Below are 20,894 nucleotides of genomic sequence, written 5' to 3'. Positions count from 1 at the left end.
CGCTTTTATCAATTTCTGCAGTCACGCAATCAATCAATCAATAGATGAACTGGGTTCCACACAGTCACAAAAACAAATTAACCGAAAAAGCCTCAAAAACAAAAGCACAAAATAAATCACAAAAACAAAAAAGCGCCAAACTTAATCCGTTCTGGAAGTCCGTTTGACTTCCGAAATGTTTGAAAACCAAGCCGCAGCTTCTGATTGGTGCAGGCGCCCTGGAAACAATAGCTGCATCGGCCGTTCGGCTTCCAAAAAATGTTTGAAAACTGGAACACTTACTTTCGGCGTTTATGAACCAAGGCTTTTGAGTACCAAGGCGTTTAAGAACCAAGGTACCACTGTACTAAAAAACAAGCAGTACATACATTTTGAGTAGACAGTAGTTGGAACAGATAAGCAAGGAAGAGGGAGGGAGGGAGGAGAGAAGGCCATTGCTATGTCATATGAGTTACTTTGGCAGAATAGCTGTTGTTTAAGAATGTTTAAAGTATAAATAGTGCTGTGCCTTTTACCCAGCTGGCCACTTTCCTCTCTGGCAAAGGGGGCATCATGTGGCATCACCTTCTGGTGCTAAATAAATGCCTGTTAATTGATCTGACTGGTGTTTGGTATTGATTGGAGCATCCAGGCAAACCCACAGGGATACTGGGGATCACCCTGGTATTTTCCCCAATACAAGCACAATACTAAAATGTAGCTGGAGCGTCAGAAGAGGATTACATTTTTTCTTATGGTATTCATTGCCTTTCTTCCAGTTGTCATAAAAGTATACAGGTGAATGAATGTAGCTATTCTACAGCACACACTTTTGCCATTGAGTATGTACGCATTGCCTTTCTAGGGAAAGGAGCCGACTTGAGTAAGCCACCCTGCCGTAAAGCAAAGGAACTCAGGAAGGAACATAAATTGCAGAAGGCCCTTCAGAACCAGACACAAAATCCTTCGCTGGAAAGTGAGGCTCAGGTTTTGCTTGGCCAGCGCTCGAAAGCTAAAACCAATCAGCCCAAATCAATTGAAGACTTCATTTTTGGCTCCTTACCTACTGAACCTGTGCACCAGTTAGAGGTACTGAGATACTTACTTTGATTGACGTGATACGTAGAGCCATCATGTCATTCTTGTACAGCTGCTTACGTTGAAGGTATTTGATTAGTCAGATGTGAAAAATGTTCTACTTTTAATTGTAAAAATTGGTTGCATTATAACATGCCTTGGTGTCAGTTACTGGCATTTGAAAAGCCCTGCGATGTTTTCAGTTTAGCCTTATAGGACGTTGTTGTGTGTATGTTAATGTGTGCAAAACTTAAGTGGATGTGTTCTTTGCAGAAACACAAGAGGGTGCTGTGGTTCCACCTGAATGAATAGCGCAGTACATTTCCAGAACAAAAATCACATTAGTGGAACTGTAATTAGATATTAATGTTATATAAAATTAGTCCCCTAATTTGAAGTAAAAATTAGAAATGACAAATAGCTAGATTTTTACATCACTGAAGAAGATGCTGTTTCACAATTTTTTTATCAGTTTCCAGTACCAGACTCCTGGCTATAATTTGTGCATTTCTGGAAATTTTTAGGACTTATTTCCCCCCAGATATGCATATGATGGCATATGAGTCTATTACCTATTCACCCCGTGAAAAGAATTTCTTAACCAGTTTTGGGCAATGTGCTGAAACTTACATACAAGGTAGCTGACAAAGAATTACTTTATCCTCTTGGCCACTTCCCTGGGCACCAAACAGCTCCTGGGAGAGCAGTCCTTGGTCCCTAGGAAACTAGGTCTTGCTACTGCGAATCAGTCTTTCCAAGCAGCCCCTTTATCTGCTTCAAAATTGGTGGAGTGGGGAGAGAGGATGCCTGTCACCACTGTTCAGCTGGATTTTCTGTCTCAGGGGTTGAGGCTGCAAACCTCTAGATCAGTGGCTCTCATCCGGTGGGCCACAGAGTTCGTCAGTGGCTACTGCATATTAAGAGCCACTTCCCAAAGCCTGGCAAGAAAGGGAGAGGGGGTCCCACCTGCTGGTGGTGGTTACAGCCCTTCCCCACGGCAAGGGGCCTCACGCAGGTAGAAAGTAGTCAAGCAACAGAAAGAGGTGATGGTGCATGGTGGCAGGGCTTTTTTCAGCTGGGAACCTTTGCTCTAGAGCAGGCATCCCCAGACTTGGCCCTCCAGATGTTTTGGGACTACAACTCCCATCAACCCTAGCTAATAGGACCAGTGGTCAGGGATGATGGGAATTGTAGTCCCCCCAAAAAACATCTGGAGGGCCGAGTTTGGGGGTGCCGGCTCTAGATGGTCAAAAGCACACCCTGGCTGATTATAGTTCTTTCCCTTATGGGCACTTAAATTGCCTCATCCCGAATTCTGTCCCTGATCTTACAATTTTTCATCTTGTAACTTTCCCTTTGTCACCCTCCTGTCAAAAAACATTTGCATGTCATGTGCTTGCCTCCTGTGTTTTGACCCACCCTTGCTTCTGTTTTAGCTTGTCTCTGACCCTGGAAGGACATTTGACTTTGGCTCCTTGATTACTGCCTAGCATTAACATGACCTCTGACTCCACTTGCTCTGTTCATTTGCGATTGCCACGCCAGGTCAGATTCTGTTCAGTGTAGCACCTAGCCACGACAGGGTATTTGCTTGGTCTCTTGCAAGACATGACTCATAGCCAAGATGTAAGGGAAATAGTTTTTTTTCTTATTGAGAATTGGATCAAAAATTTGATACATTAGCCTTAGCAGAAAAAATAGTGAGCTTGAGGCATACGTTGGCCCAGGTCATGTATCACATTAAACTATGGCTTAAAACAAACTATGGTTTGATGTGAGTGAGCAACTTGCTGGTGCGTGTTGCTGGAAAGTTTTTTGCAGTGCTTCTTCCCCATTCTTGCCATACCACAAGTAAAACAAGTCAGGGTCTGGTTTGTCATGTTGTCCAAATGCAATCTATGATTTCTTTCCCTCCAAACCATGAGTGGCAACCAGTATTTGTTCTTGGCTTACTTCTCATGCCTCGTTCTGGCATGTTTGTTTATTTTTTTCTTAGGAAAAAGTGGTATAGTTCCACTAATAGCACATTTTAAAGCATACATTTATGTGTGCTAAGTCTGTTTTCCATTTGATAATGGTGATATTCTGGGGTTCTGTAGCATATAGTGAAAGAGGAGGCTGAGACAGTAATCCTAAACACCCTTACTAGGAACGAAGTCCCATTGAACTCCCTGAGACTTCTGAGTTAAACATGCTTAGGATTGAACTGCTAGTATAGTATGTGTTAACATGAAGTTGTGCTAATAGGATTTAAGGGAGATTTAAATTATTCAGTTGTGTTAAAAGAAATCTCATCAGTGTTGTTGTCCTAGCATCTCAAAATAGTGCATAGGTGATGGTAGATAGCCAACAGCAAAGACGGATAGGAAAATGGCAGGAAGAAAAATGACCTCATGCAATTTAAGGGTGGATGTGGACTTGAGTAGCAACTTGTTTTTGTTCTTACAACATGTATAGAATATATGTATTTATGTTTGAATAATCCTTATTATACAACTGCATGATTCACTCAAAATTGATTTTGTATTACCCTTTGTAAACTATTGAGTAAAGTGCACGGTGTTTACAGAACAATGACTGGAAACTAAACTTAAATGGTTACATGGAAAATAATCTTTTCATTTATTAAAAAAAATAATAAATAGGCGTAGTGGAGCAGAAAGTAACATTGGCCTTGAGGGGGAAATGGTTGTTTAAAAGTATTGTTGATTTCATTGTGTAAATGTTGATTTAACTATAGTTAGTTTCTAACTGTTTGTATTCTTCCCAGCTTTTGAATGGCTATTATTCCAATAATGAATATCTTTCTTTGGAAGGTGAGGCTGGTGCAATCATCTCCACCAAGTTCCCTGTTCAAAGCCACCTTTCAGGAGTCTTACCAGGTCTATAAACGTTACCAGATGGTTATTCACAAGGACCCACCTGATAAACCAACCGCCAGCCAGGTCAGACACAAGCATGTTGCTTTGGTCTATTCTGAGACATTTGGAAGCTGTTCCTTTAAAATAATTAATAACCATAGAAACTTCAAAAAAGAGAAAAAAAGAATTAAACAAAACTTAAATCCTGGAAGTACAAGGAGGTTTTGCATATCTCATGAGTGCCACAAATAATTAAAGACATTTTCAAGCAAAAGGAGAAGCAATAATGGGGTTTGCTGTGACATTGGAGATGGTGCATAAAGAGGAGCAGGTGAACTAGTGAAATACACTTTAAATTCCCCAAACAGTAGAGTAGCTAGGTTTTGAAAGTTGCATGTGCCTCTATAATGGGCGATCCTACAGGGCTTGAGTGTGTTTCACAAATATTTGTAAACAGCTTTGAGGGCTTAAAAAAAATAAAATCAAGCGGTGTATAAATTTTATGAAATAAATAAAAATTAGGGCACAGTTAACCTTGGGTTGAATTTATGCTGAGGTCCTATCCATAAAGTATGTTGCATATTGGATGGGGAAGGAGAACAAAGTTTTGGAAGAGTGTGTGTGTAGGATGAAATGCTTTCCTTACACCTGTTCAACTCTTTGACTTACTCTTTACTTTTTACTTTCCATCTTCATTCTCTTCTGCCCCTAACATACCAACCTTTGCAAGGTACTGTGAAATTCTGAAAAGGCCCATAGTTTCATTCAGGCATGAAGACATGAGGTATCTAGGACATGGCTACTCTTCAATCAGTACCCATTATTTCTTTTGCTTCAATGTGTTGTTGATGCCCCTGTCCATACTGCAGTTTGCTCTCATACCCTCATCTATCCTTTGGCAATTCCTTTTCCTTAATGTAGGCTTCTTCATCTCTCTCCTGACAATTCCCAACTCACTTTGTTCACACTGTTCTGTCTGCTTTCTTTGGCAAAATATCTGAATTCAGCAATGGAAATAAGTCACAAATAGTGGTCATTTTGTGTGTGTGTGTGTGTGTGTGTGTGTGGTGGAATAGTTTTAGAAAGTGTTAGTGTTTCCTGATAAGCATCAGTTGGATAAAGGCATCCTTCTCCATTCAAAATGTACAGTGGTACCTTGGGATGCAAACGGGATCCATTCTGGAGCCCCATTCGCATCCTGAACAGAACGTAAGACATGACAGCGCGTCTGCGCATGCACGGGTCGTGTTTCGCCGCTTCCGTGCATTCGCGTGACATCATTTTGACCGTCTGTGCATGCGCAAGTGGCGAAACCCGGAAATAACGGGCTCCGTCACTTCTGGGTCGCTGCGGAACGCAACCCGAAAGCACTCAACCTGAAGCGTATTTATCCTGAGGTATGACTGTACTTTGTGTAATCATTGATAAACAGTCTTGGGTCCTGACTTAGCTGCTGCTGGAGGGTGTATCCTCTGAGTGGAGCGCCGGTGGGGATATTCCTGCTGGCAGAAGTTGTGTGGGGAGGCAACATTAACCAATTCCCCCTTGTGGTGCCTGAAAAACAGTTCTGGAGGACTGGTAGGATCCTCTGGAACAGCGGGGCCAGGGAATAGAGAGAATCTGCTGGATCAGTAATCATCTCTGGACAGAAGGAGCCCTTCTGTTTGTGGAAAGCTAAATTTGGATTCCAGCCTATGTAAATTGTGGTGGGTAGCGTCTGCTATAGTGATGGATTGTGGAAGATGGTAGGGAATTTAGTTTGCAGAGTAGATCATACTTATGGATAATTCCTTTGGGATTATGTATATTCGGAACTGGCCTTTATGTTGGCTGTGATTGACCAAACACATAGAGTGACGAGGTCCAGAGGTGCAAAAACCTAGGTCGCTAGTGCCTAAAACATAATCTAGTGACAAGCATGTGGATTAATGTAGAAGTCAGGAAGCAGGTTTCTCCTGTATGGCTTCCATTTGGGTGGGAGGGAGGCTGAGTACCCCAGTGAAGGCCAGAACATGGAAGATGTTCATATTGTGCAGCTCTGTTGAGGTATTAGTTCTGCCATTTACAATGATTAAGATATTTGAAAGGTTTTTGGATGAGAATTGTGTATAGCCCTCAGGTTTACAAACTCTAATTGAGAACTTCTGATAATCTAGAACTATTCTCACTAGACCGGTAATGAGTAAACCTTAACTACAGAGTCAGTTCACTTGAAGCATTGACCAGGCTTTTGCTTTAACATCACTGCTTTGCCTGAACTGAGAGTACACTCTAGAAAATATATGACAACTCCAGGATGCAGCGAAATATTGGTTGTAGGGGGCAAGCTTGTCTTCCATTTTTGATCTTATTGAGAAATCTGAGAATTCACCTCCTTCTAGAACATGAGACAGTCAAATCCTTCTTGACTTACCTGGAATTTTGATTACGTTATTTATTTTGCATGGAGAGATAATTGGCATAGAATATTAAGTGGCTCTGAGTATTACTGTTTTCAGCTGGTATGCAAACTATCTCTTCCTGTTCCTGGAGTGCAGAACCAGCTTAGCACTTAGAATGCCACCATTGGTTCAAATCTTAGTAATACATTTCTGCGGTTGCTGGGCTTCCTTGTATGTCTCCTAGGAAGAGGCTTTGAAATGGATTTGAGGAGATAGCATACTAGCCTTACCTTCAGAAGCATTTGGACAAATGCCAACAAAGTACCTTTGTTTTCCCTTGCTCTGAAGGTGAGGTTAGTACCTGTTTCTTTAGAGGACCCGCAGTTCAAATCATCTTTCACCCAGTCTGCTGCTTTATTTGCCAAGTATCAGATGGCCATACACAAGGACTCTCCTTTTGAATGTAACGAGTATCAGGTACAGTTAACTGCATGCACTTTTTTTGTCCTTATTATCATTGGTGGTGTGAATAACAGGCTATTGCATTGACTTTCCATCAGATCTGTGAATGTGGTGGGGGAATTAGGATTTGGATGTGCCTTCCAGCAGTAGCGTTCTTATGTACTCAGTATTTTATCTGTGTCCTGAATCGGTTGGAATAAGCTTTCTACTGTTCTCCTAATCCAGTTATTTGGAAGTAAATCCCAGTATCACCAATGGGATTTGCTCTGAAATAAGTATGCTCGGCCCAGGTATAGTGCAAGTGTAATATTTCCTGTTCTGTCATGGTGTACCCTTCTGGTTTGCATGCTTCTCCCTATTCTTCAATCTCTTTGGTTCATGTGCTCAATTTCTCCCCCATCATCTTCTCTTTGGCTTGAAGTCCTTCATATCCCTTTCCATGACTAACCATGGTTAGCATTACACCTGAATTGCAGTTAACACTAGCCATGGTTAGCTTTAAACCAGAGTTTGAAGTGGGTTTTAAAATGTGGTTTAATGACTAACATTAATGTCATTTCAGATGGAATGCTAGCCATGTATAGTACTAAAAGTGGTAGGGGAAGGGATTTGAGTGGAAGAGAAGAGGAAGGGGTCAGACTGGAACATGCAAGTCAAAAAAGACACTAGAGATCAGTCAGTGTTATGTTAGTAACAGACATAAGATTAGTGTTTGATTTAGAAAACTAAACTCATGGCTAAAACGAAAAGCCTCCTGTTTTCCAGACAGTTGAAACTAAATTTTATGATCGATTTAGGATTGACAACAATTGGAATTATCAGTACAAGAAATCTGGGCCATTTCAACATCACAGCTTAATGGAGGGTTTAAAGTTTTACAGAAACTATATAGTCAGGTGTCATAACTTCTGTGTGTGTGTGTTTTGTTTTTTGAAAGCTTAACATTAGTTATGGCTACAGTTCAAAATACATTTACTGCAGTCTCTAATCTCTTGTTTTCGCCACTCCTTTTGATTCTATACATTGCCTTATTTTCTTGTATTGTTGTAATATTGAAAATTAACTTGCTTGCAGTCTGCATCTTGAAGAATTTAAGTGTAGAATGTTGGGCATATTGCAAGTGTTTAAAGGTCAGCAGTTGCCCATTTTTGATGTAACGGTAAACCATGGTTTAGCTCTATGTGTGGAGCCGATGCTAGCTTGTACTCAAGTATTCTGACAGGAGACAATTGAAACCTTCCACTTCCAGTATTAAGTCAGTCTCTTATTTCACTACTCACCTGGCCAACATCGGTTACTAGGAATTCCATGCAGTCAAGTGCAGGAATTCCCTCCAGGTGACCAAGAAGGCTGGTAAAGGATGAAAAGAGCACTCTGTTTATCCTTTGCCAACCCAATGTGCTTCATGTCTGCTGCTGCTGCTTTTTACCAGGATTGGATTTGTTGAAACAAGCCAGGATCAAAATGTGAGTTTTGATTCTGGCATATTAATAAGAAGCTGCGGGGGCAACTGAGCCAGGCATATGTAATCAGTGTAACCCCTTGCCCACAGAGCGCTTTTGCTGATAAAATCAAACCTCCCCCCTTCTCTTTCTACACCAGTAGGACACCACAGTTGTCATGTTCGGTTTGGACTGAGATCAAAGGAAATCTTGGTTTCAGTAAAACCTGTATGAATTAGGTGTGATTGGAGACTTACTGAGTGAGTCAATTTTAAATGGTGCCTGTTGGATATATGGAATTACTTCATATTAAGCTATTTTATTTGCTCAGTTTTCTCATATATATATATCTTTGTTGTAATGCTGGATTTTTAATCTGCTTTTCTGTTTATTGTCTTGTTTTATGATTGTTTTTATTGTAATTCTAATTTCTTTTAATATGTAACGTAAGCTGATCTGGGAGCCTCACTGGCTGAAGAGCTGGAGCAACAAGTGCATGAAAAATAATAATTATGCAACATTTTAGAAAGAAAAACTGCTGAGGCTATCTTCATCCTGCTTTATAAAACGGCTATTACCTTGAAAAATATGATTTAGGCATCTGTGTTTTTTTTTCAAATTAAATATGCACTGCCTTCTTTTAAATAGCTTATTTTGAAATGATATTATTATGTTCATTAGGATTGTAGAATGTCAAAAAAACTGTTACACAATGGTAAATTGCCTTCTCAATTGACTTTGGGTTAGCCTTTAGTTTAATAGTTTATAAGGTGAACCCTCCCTCTCCCCTATCCCTGGGTAGGAAAAACATGCGGTATTTATAAAGCCACTTTCTGTGAGCAGAACTGGACATGTAGGTGTCTTCAGTTCCTTTTTAAATCTTACTTTTAAAAAGTCTGCTGCTAAAATGATGAGATATAAACATGTTGTTCACATTAAATATATGTAAGTTATCTAGGTTTGGTTCTCAAATACATTAGGAACTATGCAATTCATGTAGATCAACATCTGGGATACTTGTTAATATCAAATGCCAGATTAGAAAATATGCCATGAGAATTATTTTTATTAAATGGGAAGTTCTCTGGCTAGTGATAGGTTCATAAACAGTTAACATTCATTTTCATTTTTAATATGCTGTTAAATTGTTTCCCAAAAAAGCCTGCCTGATGAATAGAGCATAACTGTCAGGATTTGAAAAAAGTCACACTGTGTTCTGCAGCATTTCTTCCTAGGAAAGTATATACCAAGGCTTGCACCCTCAATTTATTGCCTGCATAGTATTATAGGTTAGCCCTTGGAAAAGGACTATTAAATGTTAGGAAACAAGTTTTCACACAATATTTCAGTATCTAGACTAGGATATAGCTGTAAAGGTAAAGGTACCCCTGCCCGAAGGCCAGTCGTGTCCGACTCTAGGGTTGTGCGCTCATCTCACTCTAGAGGCCAGGAGCCGGCGCCGTCCGAGGACACTTCCGGGTTACGTGGCCAGCGTGACGAAGCTGCTCTGGCGAGCCAGCACCAGTGCAGCACACCGAAACGCCGTTTACCTTCCCGCTATAAAGCGGTCCCTATTTATCTACTTGCACTTAAAGGTGCTTTCGAACTGCTAGGTGGGCAGGAGCTGGGACCAAACGACGGGAGCTCACCCCGCCGCGGGGATTCAAACCGCCGACCATACGATCGGCAAGTCCTAGGCACTGCGGTTTTACCCACAGTGCCACCCGCATCCCATAGGATATAGCTGTAACTGACTCCAAATGTAAACGTTCTAACATTTTCATCTGATGTTCAAGTAAACAATTGTGTTGATTGTTAACACACCTTTCTGGACACCTTTCTGTTGCAGGGAATGGATTATTCAGTGGCTGAGCATGTAGCCTGAGATCTCCAGCCACGTTTAGTTGATATTTGACTTCCACATTTGCCTTACTTGACAGAAGTTGCTAACTCTTGTACTTATTAGGAAAGAGGCTTTATCTTTTCATTTCCCCCCAGCATTTAGTTTTTATATAGATCAAATTAAACAATTAAGAATCAGTCTCGGTGCTTATTTCCTAAAATGGAAAGATGCTTGCAAACAGGGTACAACTTTGTAATATTTTGTATGACGTATTCTGTTCCCTCTCCAAAAAACATCAAATAAGACATATTGATCTAAATATCTACCTGTAGAAAGTGAGATACAAAGCATGCACATAGCAATAATTAAATGTTGAGGCTACAGTCCCGTGCAGTCTTCCTTTTCCAAAGTACCTCATGAAAATGCACTTCATTGCAAACAATTATAATAAAGGAATTGCACCATAAAAATAAACAAATGTAGAGGCACAAAAGGCACTGAATAACAACTGATTGCAAGCAGCTAAGTGAAGATTAGACCATCCGACAGACTCTAACATATGGTATTTCAAGGGGTGCAACCTACCTAGCAATAGCTCAGTTAGTAGAGCATAAGACTCTTAATCTCAGGGTCGTGGGTTTGAACCCCATTTTGGGCAAAATATTTCTGCATTGTTTACAAATCTATGACTATGATCATGTGAGGTTTTGATATGTAAGATGTCTGACAGGAGCACATGATGCAGGAGCTTTGAAGCAGTATGAAAATAAACTGGTCTTAAATAAACTTCTAGCAAATGGGTGGAAGTGCCTTTGGACTTTTAGAAAGAAGAATATAAACACTGGTTGCTCTGAGACTCTGAATCCCAGAAACCTGGGCCAAAACTTCTTCAAGCATCTAAATGTAGTTATCTGAGGGAATTGATATAATATACCTAAGTTAAATGCATAAATCACATGAAGGCAGGGTCAGTTTAATACATAAGTAATAGTATGTTTTAGAGACATTGCTCAGAGACTTTCATGAATTCCGCAGACCTTTTGTGGGAATGGATTTAGGAGCTCATGTGTACAATTTGTAGAGTGTGTGTGACAAACCAGATCACATTTGTGTTTATCTTCTGGAGTTTTGCAGCAGCTGTTCTGTCAGGCATCCAGAACACCTTCCCTACTTTCTTACACAATGCCTACATGTTTTAATGATTTTTATATTAAGTCACAACCTTTGTAGTTTTTCCTTTCATTGATCTAGGAACTAGAGTTTGAAAGTTGAGTGGATATGAACATGCAGTTTTATATTGCCCACTCTCTTATGAAAAACGATTCTGACAACATACAGAGTTCCTGACAGTTAAACAGGCTGTTAGTCCTTGCTGTGGTGCCTTAATGGAATGGAAATTCCTCAGAATTACCACCCACTGTTGCAAGGACATCAGTGTAACTACATGGTGTTTGGTGCTTTTTCAGTTGAAAGAGATTTTAAATAGTATTCTGCTCCCTGTCTGTCTCTGAAACTGGTTCCATAGCAGAAGGGGCATATCGCTCCATAGCAAATGCTGAATCCCTCTGAATGGTTGATCTGCATTGGTACTAACAGTCCCTCACCTATTAAAAATAACGTTTTAATTTGCTTTTCAAATTTGATAGTGTTTATATTGACAGCAGCTTGCACCACTAGCACAGCGTGTCTTCAAGTCATAATGTTGCAACACACAAGCTGTCTATGGATCTTATAAAGTGTAGCCGTCAAGCAAAATGATATGTGCAGGGTTTTCCTGAGGAAGACAACACCAGCGTCTTTTCTCATCTGCATACTCCCCATTTCTTTTTCAGTAAGAAACAGCAACCCCTCAGTGGAAACTTGCCATGGCTTGTGCCTTGGAATTAAAATTCAGGGGGCTAAATAAAAAGTGCTGGAATTTAAATTAACATACACGTATAGCAGATTGGATGGTCTGCATCTTAAAATCTGCCTTTATTATGTCAGGTAACTCAAATTTATCGAGAAGTAAGCACTTTGTTTACGTAAGCATCTTCCTTCTACCTGATAAAGAGGTCTCTGTAATTTTTTAAATTTTAATGTTCAACTGCTAGCAGCAATTCCATTACAATTACTTAACTATTTTTGTGTCTCTTCTTCCTTAACACAGTATCAGGAATACCAAGTGTGTGCACATGGATTACACTTCCTTTATTATATAGTACTTTGGTGCTATTTTTCTTAGAAGTCTTTAATGTCAGATTCTCAGGACTAAAGTTATGCCACTACTAGTACTAACAAGTTTATATCTGATTAAGAAGTTTAAATTTAAAAAAATATATTTCCATGTTCTGTTACTGCCTTTGATAACAGGGTTGCTATTTTGAGGCTGCCGTACGCAGTTTCCATAATGCTCTTTTTGTTAAAACTCATGTTTGGCAATTAAATCCCTTTATGGTATTCTGAAGAAACGGTTTACATCTGCAGGGTAACCAAAACAAACCAAGTGGCAATTACACCAGTTAGAAAACATTTCCATACATGATCATAAGTCTGACAGTAGTTCTCTCAAATAGCCATAGTTAACAATTTTATTGCTGTTTAGCCTTACTGAAGCAAGCATTCTACTCCACTACATTTGGCATATTTTATAATGACAAGTTTATAGGAAAGAAACAGTGTGTTGCTCAGTTTCCACTGCAAAGCTGGACTACCTTCTTACCTTAGGCTTAGTAAAATATTTGTTTTGGAAGGAAATTTATTTAAAGACCTACAAAATATTCACTGTCTAAAAAGCTGCATGCAATAATGTTACTGAAGGGGGGGGGGAGCTGCAGTGCCTCCCCAAAATGACAACATGGAGGCCGAAGCACGTGGAAGGTAAAGAACATGGGTTTGTATCTAAACAAGTTATACTCGAAGTACACCCATATGAATGAATGGCCCTTGTACCTACGGGACCGCCTCTCCTGGTATGTCCCACAGAGGAACTTACGGTCTTCAGACAAAAACATCTTGGAGGACCCAGGCCACAGAGAGGTTAGGCTGGCCACAACCAGAGCCAGGGCTTTTTCGGCTGTGGCTCTGATCTGGTGGAATGCTCTGTCACAAGAGACTAGGGCCCTGTGGGACTTGACATCTTTCCGCAGGGCCTGCAAGACAGAGCTGTTCCGCCAGGCCTTTGGCCAGGGCACAGCCTGACTCCCTCCTTTGGCATCCTCACAGAACTCTAGCCCAATGGTTGCCATTAATCTGTTTTGAATTAATTTTATAATGAAATGATTTTAGAATGTTTTATCATTTTACTGTTGTTAGCCGCTCTGAGCCCGGCTTCGGCTGGGGAGGGTGGGATATAAATTATTATTATTATTATTATTATTATTATTATTATTATTATTATTATGTTAGTCATCTCCATTAACCTCAGTAGGTCTAATCATGTATGACTAACAGGTGGTTCAATACATGATGTGCTACAGTTCATACTGGATCAGGCCCAAGGATCATCTAGTCCAGGGGGTCAGCAAACTTTTTCATCAGGGGGTGGTCCACTGTCCCTCATACCTTGGGGGGCCGGACTGTATGGGGGGCGCGCGAAATGAACGAATTCCTATGCCCCACAAATAACCCAGAGATGCATTTTCAATAAAAGCACACATTCTACTCATGTAAAAACACACTGATTCCCAGAATGTCCGCAGGCCAGAATTAGAAGTATATTGGGCCGGATCCAGCCCCCGGGCCTTTGTTTGCCTTAGTTTGCCTATCCATGATCTAGTCTCCTGTTCTCACAGTGGCCAGCCAGATGGGCAGCCTGCAAGCAGGACTTGAGTGCAGCATTTGTGATTCCCATCAACTGGTATTCAGAGGCATACTGCCTGTGACAGTGGAGGTAGAGCATAACCATTGTGGCTAGTAGCTGATCTGTTTAAAAAACAATATTTTGCCTTTGCCCACAATCCCTTTCCAGCTTGAAATATAAATATTTGGAAGAAATCTGCATCTTCACTTCTTTTGCTTACTTATTGATACACTAGAGCACAGTGTGTGATTCAACTAGGTCTCAGAGAAAGTGATGCTTCTTGAATAGGAATTTTTGCCCCATTCTGAAATGGCTTCATTTGCCATAAGTGGCATACATCATGTACCCAAATCTGACTGATTGCCCAGAAGAGAACGCGACCGAAAGTGTTTCCCTACTCCTATTCTGATATATGGAAGTTTGGTCCAATCAAAGGTGCTAAATGTTTTTGCTCTTCTGTGGACTGCCCAGCAATGGCTACAACTCATGACATTCATGTATTCTAAGTTAACTTTAGGTATTTGAAGTAAAATGTTGCAGAACAATCTCTGGAAAGTCAGCAAATATTTAGAAAATGTTTTGGCATTTGCTGACCAACAAAAACCTAAATTCAAATTCTTGAAAGTCTTTCCAATGTCAACTATGTCTTCCTCTGGTGCCAGATCTTTTAATTAAGGAATTACTGAGGTCTGCATAAAAGCAAAGTAATGCAGATGCTTAGCAATCGGCCTCTTTCTCAAATATGAATAGATCTTTGGAAACTACATTATAACTCTCAAATTCAGAGGTATAATTAGAATAATGAAACCAACAATTTTCCCATGCCTCAATCCTAAAGCTCCAGATTACCCAGTCTTTTGAACACCTTGGTTGTGAATGACTCCGAAAGGCCTAACAATAGACTCCACACTGTTCCCTTGTCTTTGACAAGGGCTTAGGCTTATGGAAGTCTCCTTTTTGATTGTCAAAGGGCTTGTCTAAATATTTACCATCCATTTGGAGGTTAATTAGATCTTGCCTTCAGCTACAGGCATATTGCAGTAAGAACAATACCAAAACCAAAATTAGATAGTGCTAGGGAAGGAATCCATATTACCCTTATTTTTAGTTCTTGATTCATTTGAATCTAAATTGTGTGGTGGTGGTGTATTTAACCATATTGCTTTCTTTTGATGAAATAGTCAACTGTACTTCATGGCTTTCTAGTTGGCACAAGTTTTATGGACAAGTTAAAACAGCATCTGGTGGCATGTTAACAAATTGTGACATAAGCTATGGACCAGAGCACATAGAATAAAAACATTTCTATATAAATACATTTTTAATATTGGCATAAAGGCATATGCTACCCTAGCAATTTATGGCTATTATGTTCTTAATGCCTGCTTTACTCAATGGTTTCAAGAAATGCAAACTTTTCAGTAGCAACTGATAGTGAGCAATAAACATTTTTTAATTTTGTAAAATTTATATACCGCTTGACTGTAGAAACAAAACTCAAAGCGGTTTACAAAAAGCACCTTTATTTTGCATATAAATCAATCAGTTCAAGAGACCCAAACTTTGGGGCCGCAGATTGTCTAAACCAGGCCCTAAGGTTGGATCCCAACCTAGTCATACCAGATGTAGACCCATTTATATCAATCGACTTCAGGATGACTAGAGTCCCAAGGATTTCATTGGATCTCCTCTAAGTATTACACAGTTTGGATCCAACCCATAGTGTGTAGTAGACACAGGAGGAAAATATATATTTGGTTTGGGGTTTTATCACAAGCAGACATTCTTTGGGTTATCCTGTGGTATGAATGGTTTAGTGTATACAAATACTATTTTTAAACATTTCAATTTTCTGAAGATTTCTGAATGTTGATGGTGGTCCCATAGAATGAGATTAGTACTATCCATTACAAGGCAAAAAGGGTAGGGTAAGAATATCAAAACCATGTTTTCCTTGTAATATCAGCATGGGGCTGTGAAATGTTTGCAGAGGAGAATTTATGGGGGGGGGGGAGAGGGAAGACACACAAATGGTTCCCATTCCCCCTACTGCTTGATTTCCCCCCCTTCATCCAAACTGACTTGAGGGTGGGAGAATCCTGAGAGGAAAGGTTGCAGGGAAGAACATGTGTATTTGTGTGTGTGCGTGTGTGAAAGTGTTAACCAACCCCGTACGCTTTATTCCCTATGATGTTCCTAGTCCCCACCCACACTCTTGTTAACAAGCAAAATAAATGTCTGCCATCATTAGTATGTGCTGAATGATTTATAACGCACTAATATATAAGGATGCTTGCTAAACTGTAAGGGGGGGCACGCAATGATTTAAAACCAAGCTCTTTGTCTAAATTTGCTGTAGGTGTGAAATCAAATTAAAGTCTTGTAAAGGAGGACCTTTCCAAGTGATGTTCAGATACTGGACCCTCTTACAAATTGTATATTGCTCTTTCTTTTGAATCATTGCTCAGAATGTCCTTCAGCTACCATCTTCGTGTGCTGCTCTTTTGCAGGTGTGCTCAGAGTTATTTGTGGTTCCTCCAGTATAAACTGAAAGCTCCAGGCTTTTCTCATTTTTAAAAAGGGCTTTCAAGTGGTTTATGCTTACTAGAGGGGCTCTCGTGTCAGCAATACATTATGTCTTTCTTCTTGAATGTCACGTTCTGTACAAATGGACTATAAGAACCGTTCTGCTGAATCAGACCAAGGGCATATCTAGTCCAGCATTCTAGTCACTCAGTGGCCAACTAGATGTTACTGTGTCACAAACTGTGCTGCTGAAATTAATGTAGTGGATGCATCCATGCAGCAGTCACCTTAGACACCCTATTCAGACATTCTTCACAGATGCACCAGATCCTTTGGAAAAGGGTACCCTGCCACTTGACCGTTTTGGAGATGCTTCGGGAAGACTCCCATTAGTCCTACTCCCCATGATAATCACCTTGCTGGTCCTGATTCCACAACCTTTGTAGTTGTACACACATAGGAGCCTCATTATTTTGCTGTTTTAGGGGGGAGCAGGGGCAGCAAGGTGTTGAACATTAGGAGTGGTCCAACAACTCCATGCATGCCTTGTATCACTCCTCAGTATGACCTGAGACTTGCACATGACAAGTGAGAATGAACACAAGCAGAAATGGAAATCCATTCACTGAGTCCTGGTTCAGATTGCTTACTAGCCTTTGGTGCTGGCGAACTGCACCTACCTTCCTTCATAATGTATATGTCGGTGGAATCCAGTAATGTGCAAGTGAACTTTTGCTAATGCAACAGAACTTCATCTTCCTCCCCTCCCCCTTGCACACTCACAAATTTCTTCCAGTGAGGTTCTCTCAACCTTCTAGAGCAGATTTTGAGGAGTGCAGGGGTGAGGAGGTGATGTTCTATTGGTTGGGTGGTAGTTTGCTTGTCCTCACACATAGAGAATGTCAGGTGAGCAAGGCTTTCATGTGGGAAGGTGCTTTTAGTATGATTTCTTCCCTCTTTTTGAGGTGGACGTGTGAAGCGCTTGTCCTCCTATAGCAGACCATTTGTGTGATAGGGTTGGGGGAGGGAGGGGGGGATGCAACTCTGCCATGCAAAGTTTGACTGACTAAGCCAGAGCAAAACATAAGTGGGTTGAAAGATTCCTGCCCTGTGATTTTGGGAGTTGGATACTGCAAATATGGGCGACAATCCCCACTGAGGATAATGTGACGAGGAAACAAATTTTCAACATTATTAGGCCATAGCTGAGAATCTTGGATCACTTGATGTATGTACGAGATCTAATTGCTACCCTGATTCCTAGTTGCCACAGCTGTTTCATTAGACAATCCTGCAATTTTAAATATCTAGTGGTTCAAATATTCCAGTCCCTAGCTTAATGTTGTTCGTAGTCTTGCCAACCGACTTTTCTCTGAATAATTTGTTAACTTTAATCAGTAACTTCAAATGAGGGCCTAGTTCATTGTAGAATAGTTAAGGATGCGGCAGTTTTCAAACACCAAAGCCACCCAAATAAATTTCCAAGCATTTAACTTAAGAAGGCTACTATTTTATTCATACCATGGGGGATTTTCACAAAGCAATTATTGCCCTTCTTATTTCTAAATGTTGTTGTGGTTTATAGAAGAGGCAACTTGAACTCATCTGTAAATTACTGTAACCCATTGAATATACCTTAGTCAGGCTTCTACTATATATTTTGGAAACTTGTTTGTCAGTTCACTATAGATTTGGACACCACTTAAGATATCATAACCAAATTATGCATCTGAGAACAGATCTTTGTCTGTTTGGATGCAGTTGGGCACTACTTTGAATTAAAATAGAGAACTGCACATTGGGGGGGGGGAATGCAGTAATTTTAACTACTGATTTCAAAATTGCATTGAGTTTTTTTGGGTTTATTAGCAATTCACAGCAACACTGCGTATGAAGCTGCTAGTTAAGTACAAGTTGAATTCCTAACGTAATAGTTAGCAATACATCTATGTTAAAAACCTTCTGATTTATTTGTTTTTCCCTTTGTTATGTTTATGTATGTTGTTGCATACTGGACATGTATCCTTGGTGCCCTGGACTCCGGATAAACATCCCAAATGCAGTTCACAAGGTTCCTCTGTGAATCTCCACTTGAGGTAAGAAATCATGTTTTAACTCAAAATATTTACATTTTTAATACAGATTTATAGTTCACCTCTTCTGCCTGGTGTCTACCATTACATTTATAATGCAGAACATAACATTTCCTCAGTTCCAGTAAATTGGATAATCTGCATCTATTTGATTTTGTTGTGACTTGTTGAATACTTTGAGTCTCTTAAAAATGCTAAGTGAGTTTGCACAAGATTTCTTAACTGAATACTATAGAGGACTAACGTATGGTTCTTGAATGAAGATAATATTTCATTAGTGGTTCAGATCACCATTCTGCCATGAAGCTCATTAGGTGATCAGTCAGCTTCTCTCATTTTTACCTCCTTACCTACCTTACAAAGTTGTTGTGGTGATAAAATAGGGGAAGAACCACGTGTGCCGCCTTGGAATTCTTGGAGACAAGGTGGAATACAAACTTTGTTTTTTGGTTGTTGTTTTTTCCAAATGACCATGGGGACTTGTCCATCAAAGTGAATTTTGTTGTAAAGGTTAACCTATGCAAGCTAATAAATAAGGCCATGGGTGAGTCTTCGCTGTGACACCTAAAACACCTTTTCAGTCTTGCTGAATCCTGGTATGTGTATATTGAAATCCATATTTTATACCACGTTATCGATTGCTTCCATTTACTGGATTTTTTTGTTGGTATACCAGTTGCATAATGACTGGATCCATGTCCGGACACTCATACATGTACCTCCCCCTTCGTGTGAGGGAAAGAGCATGGCTGTGTTTGCTTCCTTCCATTCCAGCCACTGCCCACATTTGGGGCAGATGTTCTAAAGCAGGTAGCCTGCTGTCTGCATGTAGGCTCCCCGTGTGGTTAGCAGTCAGGATTCAAATTCACACAGGGAACAGGCTCCCCATTTCAAAATGGCCTACTCCTCTTTCCCTCACACAGTGAGGAACACATACGTTTAAACCCCTGAATTAGAGCCAACATTAGCCAGTTTTCAGTTGCCAAGTCTGATGTTTTGGCAGTGGGGTGGAAGTAGGGCAGGGGTGCGGATCTTTTTTCAGCCCACAAGTTTCATTCCCTTGTGAATTAAGTTGGGGTAGGCCTGGGGAGAGTTCTGAGGGCTAAATAGAGATACATGGAAGGCGTACATTCAGCCCCTGAGAGCTCACCACCCCAATGTAGGGCATATGTTAGCCCAGTTTGAATGTTAAACAATATAGAGGAGCAGGTACGTGGCTTGGGGGTGTTCCTGGATCCATTACTGTCAGGTGGCCTTGGTAGTCCAGAATGCCTTCTTTGGCTGGTGGTCCAGCTGTGCCCCTATCTGGACAGGGATAGCCCAATTTCTGTGGCCTATGCTCTGGTAACCACTAATGCGCTATATGTGGGGCTGCCCCTGAAGATGGTTCAGAAACTTCTTCTTCTTGTTGTTTACTCGTTTAGTCGTGTCCGACTCTTCGTGACCCCATGGACCAGAGCACGCCAGGCACTCCTGTCTTCCACTGCCTCCCACAGTTTGGTCAGAAACTTCAGCTGGTGCCAAATTTGATGGCTAGGTTGCTCACCAGGACAATACAAGTTCAGCTTATAACACTGATCTTGGCTCAATGGCACTGGCTGCCAATTCGTTTCTGGGTCCATTTCAAAGTGCTGGCACTGACCTATAAAAGCTTACTTGGCTCAGGACTTCAAATACTACCTCTCCCCATATGAACTGACCCTTCACTTGTCACCTGAGGTCCTTCTCCATGTCCCCGAGAGGTTTGGAGGATGACAACACAGGAATAGGTCTTTTCTGTTGTAGCTCCCCATCTGTGCTCTCCCCAGAGAGGCTTGCCTGGCACTATCCTCACCTGTCTTTAGGTGCCAGGCAAAAACATTCATCTTTACCCAAGCCTTCAGCAATTAAATCTATGGCCTGTTATGTGTAGGGGGATGACTGTTATTATGATTATTTTATTATTACTCTGTCTGTTATTATGATCTGTATTATGCTTTTGTTATTATACTCCATAAATTATGTTCTTGATTTTGTACACTGCCCTGGGATTACAGACTGAATGAATGAATACAATTTGCATTTAAGTTCCCATTTTGGTTTGGTTAAATTTTAAATGCCTGAAGTTTTTAATAATTTTGTATGTTGATTGTGAGTTGCCTGGAGTCTGCCCTATGTAAAGCAACTTTGTGTTAGGCAACTAAATAAATTTGCATATACATTGAACAACCCAAAATCTGATTAATGGATATTCACTAAAGAAATTGATTGATGTATTTTTCTGACACATGTTTCTTTAAAATTATTAACTGCACATAATGGATTTTTTAAGCTTAATAACTAAAAGATTTAAATGCAGCAAGCATAATTTCCCTTTTGTTTTTCAAGTATCCACTTGGAATTGCAAATTGATACCTTTTAAAATATCCTATCCCATGCATGTGGGGCTTCTGAAATGCATTCCTTTCTT

At 40.4% G+C, this 20,894-nt stretch overlaps 1 protein-coding gene across 10 annotated transcripts in view; it reads left to right on the top strand.

Annotated features, from left to right (window-relative positions):
- The window catches only part of ATE1 (arginyltransferase 1), a 73,051-nt gene that overhangs the window by 8,622 nt on the left and 43,535 nt on the right, over nt 1-20,894 (top strand). For 5 of the 10 annotated variants that reach the window (XR_014219879.1, XM_082222772.1, XM_082222778.1 and 2 more), the window contains exons 6-9: nt 845-1,068; nt 3,873-4,001; nt 6,647-6,775; nt 18,416-18,448. Coding sequence is in view for 9 of the 10 variants with exons in the window: in XM_082222772.1 (XP_082078898.1) it covers nt 845-1,068; nt 3,873-4,001; nt 6,647-6,775; nt 18,416-18,448 (515 nt within the window). In the remaining variant the exon portion in view is untranslated. The remainder of the gene's footprint in view (nt 1-844; nt 1,069-3,872; nt 4,002-6,646; nt 6,776-18,415; nt 18,449-20,894) is intronic. The other 5 variants (XM_082222776.1, XM_082222771.1, XM_082222774.1 and 2 more) reach the window with 2 other exon arrangements.

The sequence above is a fragment of the Podarcis vaucheri genome, assembly GCF_965113315.1.
Source record: "Podarcis vaucheri genome assembly, chromosome: 5".
NCBI classification, from domain to species: domain Eukaryota; kingdom Metazoa; phylum Chordata; class Lepidosauria; order Squamata; family Lacertidae; genus Podarcis; species Podarcis vaucheri.
This window is presented reverse-complemented; position numbering and strand designations above follow the sequence as displayed.